This window comes from Lotus japonicus, chromosome 1 (assembly GCF_012489685.1).
Source record: "Lotus japonicus ecotype B-129 chromosome 1, LjGifu_v1.2".
Lineage (NCBI taxonomy): Eukaryota > Viridiplantae > Streptophyta > Magnoliopsida > Fabales > Fabaceae > Lotus > Lotus japonicus.
Genome location: NC_080041.1, coordinates 21,195,423 through 21,201,422, shown reverse-complemented (window position 1 = coordinate 21,201,422; position 6,000 = coordinate 21,195,423). Strand labels below are relative to the sequence as shown.

At 36.7% G+C, this 6,000-nt stretch overlaps 1 protein-coding gene across 1 annotated transcript; it reads right to left on the bottom strand.

Annotated features, from left to right (window-relative positions):
* Nucleotides 1-835: 835 nt before the first annotated feature.
* On the bottom strand, nucleotides 836-3,665 carry LOC130734104 (protein DETOXIFICATION 48-like). Its single transcript, XM_057586411.1, has 2 exons — nucleotides 3,191-3,665; nucleotides 836-2,874 (listed from the first exon to the last, which is right to left on the bottom strand). The coding sequence occupies exons 1-2, from the start codon at nucleotides 3,323-3,325 to the stop codon at nucleotides 1,330-1,332; spliced, it is 1,680 nt and encodes a 559-aa protein (XP_057442394.1). The 5' UTR covers nucleotides 3,326-3,665; the 3' UTR covers nucleotides 836-1,329.
* Nucleotides 3,666-6,000: the final 2,335 nt, after the last annotated feature.

Genomic DNA, 6,000 nt, shown 5'->3' with positions numbered 1-6,000 from the left:
ATGTATTTATAACAAAAATGAAATTAAGTTTTACATTTTTTTTTGAAAATGAAAGATATATATTATTAAAAGAAGATCGGTGCAAAATAAGCAAACGACTAAGTACAAAGAACAAGAAACTGAACAAAAAACCCACCACCGTCCCGCAAAATGGCATCAACTTAATCCCAAAAAATTTAGTAGGTAGTTGAATAGCTAATGACTTAGGCAATTTTATTCAATTTTAATATTTTAATTTATTTGAAGGAAAATGTTAATACAAAGGTTTAAAGTGACTTTTACATTTTAATAGGTAGTTGAATAGATTATGACTTAGAAAATTTTATTTAGTTTTTAATTTTATTATTTAAGGTATTAATACAAATGAAATGTTTTATCATTCAATGCATTTAATGGAAAGGAGTGCAACTAAACTCAAGTCTTCTTTACATATGTATATAGATAGATGTGTTATTGGTCGATATCAAAACAAAACCCAAACAATCTTGAAATTCATTGTTTAGTAATTTTGCTAAAGAGTGACATTGTATTTTTAATTTTATATTGATGATAAAAATTCTTTGTTATACTATAACGGAGTCTTGGGGGATTTAAAGTTAGAATAGTAAAAGAACCTCTCATTAAAATGGTTAATAATGTATGAAAGAGTTAAAAATAATAGTGAATGTTGAAATTAATTCTTAATCGTAATTGTGAAAACATATCATTTGGGTAAATACAAAGTATTTTCACACACGTTATAAGGTTTGGAGGTATTAGAATAAGAACTATTTCATGCATAGCCCAACATTATATCATTTTAATCTCCTTTATTATTCTAAAAGACAAGATAGGAGGAAGAATAAGATGCTCACAGAACTTATCAATTTATTGCCAGGTTTGGACGGCATATGAGTTTAATTTTCCTTTTTTGGGGCTTTTTGGCCTATTATAGAGAAAATAATTACCAAAACAAGGTAAAGATTCCTTTTGCTCTCCCCCAACCTCTTCTCTTTCTATGAAGGTCTCTACATGTAAGTAATTTAAAGGAGCATTCTGTCCTCTTCTCTTTCTCAATTGCTATTATTAGTAATACAACCTAAAGTAGCCCAATAAACAAAGTAGGGGAGGGGGGAGGTATCCTGGAGTACAATCCAATCAATGAAAAGTAAAAAAGTGGGGGCAGAATAAATAAATAAAAAAACTTGTTTAAAAATCTTCTATTCTGAAGTCAAAATCAATTCTGGGTAGAAGTTTTGTGAGCAATTGCTAGTTATTGGATGCCAGAATTGATTCTGAGAAAAAAAATAAGTTGATCCAAAGCATACTACACTAGTGGTTAACTATTATTCAGTGTATGGTAGTGTTTATGATCAGAGGATCAGTCTCAAGTGAACATGCCTTGGTAATGGTATTGGTAGCCTTATCATCAGTGATAACAATCTCTTCAAGACAAGCATGAGCATTAATCTTGTTCATGTTAGCCTTAGCTTTTGTGAATGTAGGTAATTTAGAATTAGCAGTATCAGCAGAAATAGTGGGAGCTGTTGTTGATGATTTTGTGAGCTCTTTTGCCCTTTCTACTTGCACATTCCAATCTGTTCTGTAGAGAACAACCAGCATAAGCCCAGCACATGAGCCTTGTGCAGCAAGCAACCCAAGCCAAAGCCCAGCAAACCCCATTTTACCCACAAACCCCATAAGAATTGCAACTGGCATACCCACCAAGTAAAAAGATCCCAAGTTGATGTTTGCTCCAATGGTGGGCCTTGCACTGCCCCTCAGGACCCCACAACCTGTAGTCTGTGGGCAATTCCCAAGCTCACAAAGCCCAACAATTGGCAACACAAGAGCTGTGAGCTCAAGAATCTCACTGTCACTAGTGAAGAATCTTCCCCACTGGTGCCTCATCAAGGTGGTGAACACCATGGCTGCAAGGCCTAAACCCACAGCACAAAAAAGTGAAACAATCATAGAAATCCTCGCTTTCGCGGGGCGATTCGCGCCTAGCTCATTCCCCACTCTTGTGGAAACACCAAGGCTCAGTGATGATGGGAACACATAGACCAAAGATGTTGTTTGGATGAGAATCCCCATTGAAGCAATGGTGGCTTTTGGGTTCACAAGAAGGCCACAAAGCATTATCATGAACTCATACCACCACCACTCAAGGCAAACAGAAACACAAGTAGGAATAGCAAGTGCAAGCAATGAAGACCACCCTTTGATGCAGTCCAAGCTTGGGGAAACCCATGTGTCCCTGTGGACCCCAGAGAAGTAGACAAAAGAGGAAAGAAAGAGAATGAGGTTGAGGTTTGTCAAAACCATTGCTATTGCCACCCCTGCAATTCCCATCTTGAAATGAACCACAAGAAGGAAATTGAGAGGGACATGGAGCAGAACAGAAATAGCTGAGCAATATGTTAATGGCATTGTGATTCCTTGAGCCCTGAGGTAGATTCTTAAAGGGTGAAGAATTGAAAGTAAGAAAAGGTCTGGTACGGAGAAAAGAATGAAACTTTGTGCCATTGATGATATTTCTTGGTCTTGACCTGTCCACAGGAGGATTCTCTCCATGTTAAGCCACATGAATGAGATGGGGATGGAGGTGGAGAGGAGTAGGAGCACTGTTCTTTGCAGTGTTAACCCAAGTAGCTTCCATTGTTTTGCTCCATAAGCTTGTCCACAAATGGGTTCCATCCCCATGGCTAGACCAGAGATGACAGAGTAGCCGGTGATGTTGGCGAAACCAATGGAGAGAGAGCCTCCTGCTAGCTCCATCTCACCAAGGTAGCCAAGGAAAATCATGGAGATCATAGCTCTTGAGTATAGGAGCAATCCTGTGATGGCTGTTGGGCCTGATATCTTCCCTATTGCCTTGATTTCTGCTATGGCCTGAATGCAGAAAAGAGAAAAGAGTTAAACATCAATGGTTGTGTTTACTTTAAACAAACATCTTAGTATTTGTTTGAACGCAAACCAAATAGCACTTATTGGAGCTTATATTTAGTGCATTTTCAGTAGATAAGCTTCTGTAAGCTCTAATAAACTCGTATTCAAACGGGCTCTTAGTAGTACTTGTTTTACATGTCACTCTATAAAGGGATAGTAATCTACTTGTTACTTCATACAACAAAAAAGGAAAAGAAAGAAAAGAACATATATGGTACTTGTTTTTTCTTGTGTTGATGATTAGGTTCTGTTTCATTACCTCATTTGGAGTAGGCCATCTGTGAAGTTCATCTTCTACTTGATCATCTGGTTTAGGGTGTGGAGTTATGAGTTGGGTTTTTGTGGGACACAGAAATGGGGATGTTGAAGATGGCATAGAGTTGGAATCACACATGACTAACAAAAAGAGCTCAACTTGTTTGTTATCTTGAAATAAAGAAGAGTTTAAGAGATTGTGTTTGTGTGTGTACAAATAAAGGTAGGAAAATATGTGATCCTCTGCTTCTCTTACTCTTCTGTTTGCTTTGTTTGAGGGAAAGCAACAAGGAGTTTTGCATATGGGGAGAAGGGGATGAAGGAGAGTGGGTTTTTATGCATGAAAAAGCTAGGGGCCTTTGAAAACGTGTCTCAAATTGAATGAAATGCTCAAATTTATATTAAATTGATAAACAAGAAGTGATCATTTTAATTTTATATTTTGCAAGTAAAAGTCAAAAGAAAGATCAAACTTGAAGGCAAGAAATGCTTAATTGTGGAGGTGCACGGTAACCGACCTTGTTCACTTTCTCTTCCCACGGATGTATATGTGTTGTTCATATCATAATTTGGTTTATTAGGGAGTGACAAACACTAGGGGTGTGGCATCTAAGAAGTAGTATAAGGATAATGGAGGTTTCTTTACTTTTTGCATTGCTTGTGGATAGGAAATAAGTCCAAGTTATCTTTAGACTCTGAAACTCCTGATAAGAAGAATGTTGGAATTTAATGATTTTTTATAGCCGTCAAAGGGATGAAAAGTTTGGTTTGATAATGATGGCACTATTTAGTGGTTTTAACTGACTTGCTTGTTAATGGAAGTGGATAATATTTCCAAACACCATGCTTTGGTTGGGGTGAATGGAAAAATAAAGAATTTTATCTTGAAATTGGGAGTGGCAAGTGGAAGTTATGGAGGAGATGGTTTCCCTTACATGTGAAGCATGTATCCACAGCATGAGCAATTTTGTTCGAGTTAGAAACATTATATATGGTGGAGCTAGCTCTTCCGATAAGGTCTTTTCCTGTTCATAAGACTTGAACATATGACATCTTTAGGAGAATACTACTTGAATTAACTAATTGGTATTGTGAATTTTTTTACCCCACTATCATATCACGGTTATTACTTGATTAAAAAGTCTAGCTTTTCAGTATCCGTTAACATGTCATATAGCAGTTATACATTTGAACTAACATGATAACATAATTAAGTAAAAATAATCAGTTTATTTGATATTCATTTAAACAATACAAAAGTTATTGTTACCCTTTCCCTTCTTTCATCTTCATTGCTTGATGAGTGGCATAGTGATAGAACTGTTTCTAGTTCAAAAACGACAAGTGCATATACAGAAACTTGTGGTTGGTGTACGTCCAACATTTAAAAAATCCCACACACTCAAAATCATAACATGGTTTGCCCTGTTTTGGACAGTGGCAACTGATAGCTGATTTGGTAGCAAGTTAAAATGTTTCTTCATTGCATGTTCTTTGTGGCTTGCATGTTCCATTCTTTCCCAACCAGTGTCATAGAACCCATTCCTAGCACAACTTGTGCTGTCTAGTGGCAATATATAGAAAAACCACACATCTGAAGCACCCAGAAGTTATAACATTCTCTTCAGTCTTCACTACTTTGACTCATTCCAGAGAAGGAAAGTCATACAAAAATCCAATTTTTAGGCCCCACTGTTCTATGCCTCTTGCTCTATAGTGCTCTTTACATTATTGCTCTTTAAATGTTCAATCACGTGCAGGGAAATTGGTAGGGGCCGATTATACTAGATCCTGTAAGTAACTTCTTGAATTAATAGAGGAGAAATGAAATCTTTTAATGCAATTTGCAATAGAAATAGCAATAGTATTACAATTACAGGTAGATATAGAGTCCCTTTAGCAGGCACTGATACCAATGGCAAGTTGCTTGGTTGTATTGTAATTAGAAATCCTCCTACATACTAAATAGAGCAAGTATTAAATGAAAAGTTAATCCATTTGGAATCTTGAAAGTGTAAAAAGTAAAAACCATTGAATTCCAGCCCTACTTAGTATATATGAAGGTTTATAGGATGATGAAGTATTATTATATTGCTACTTTTTACCAGGCCACTTTCTGAGGATATCTTCATTGATATCCATCCATATATGTGTATAACTGTGGAGGTAGGTATTGTTATCATGGATGAGATGGGACCACCAGTGGTGTTACTGGGGAGTGATGGTGGACGGCCGTATGGACAACAAACAGATGGGAAATGGGAGACAATAGAGTGCTCCTCCAATCACAACCATTTAATTTATATCAAAAAGGTGAGGAGTCTGTGTGTGCTTGGGTGTAAAGAAGAGAGTTGGCATTGTCTATTAGGAACAGAAGCACCTTTGCTGAGTTATCATTAACCCAAGCACACACAGCAGATAAGGTTACTCTTTCCTTTCTCTTTTTCTGTTGAATGAAATTTTGGGTGAAAAAGATGGTACCATCCTTTCCAATTCAAGACGGAGAAAGTTATTAAACTCAAAGAGAACGACTTAGATTTACCTCGCCTCAAAGATGATAACAGTGAGGGTGCGAACCTACAACCTATCTACGTGAGACTCTGTCATGCTTCACTCGATAAACACCTGACTTATCATGAACCCAAGGAAACATACCAGATAAGCTGTTTCCTTTCTCTTTTTCTTTTTAAATGAAATTTAGATTGAGGGATAATGCCCCGGTCGAATGCAAGAAAGTCGTTCAAACTTCAAAGAGCAAGACTTACATTTATAACTTGTCATATATAAGACTCTGTCATGCTCCGCTTAATGAAC

Bases quoted from the DNA above. Each gene is read 5' to 3' on its own strand.
- LOC130734104 (XM_057586411.1), bottom strand. From the start codon at position 3,325: ATGTGTGATTCCAACTCTATGCCATCTTCAACATCCCCATTTCTGTGT. The intron at 2,875-3,190 runs GTAATGAAACAG...TTCTGCATTCAG, and splicing joins GATGGCCTACTCCAAATGAG to GCCATAGCAGAAATCAAGGC.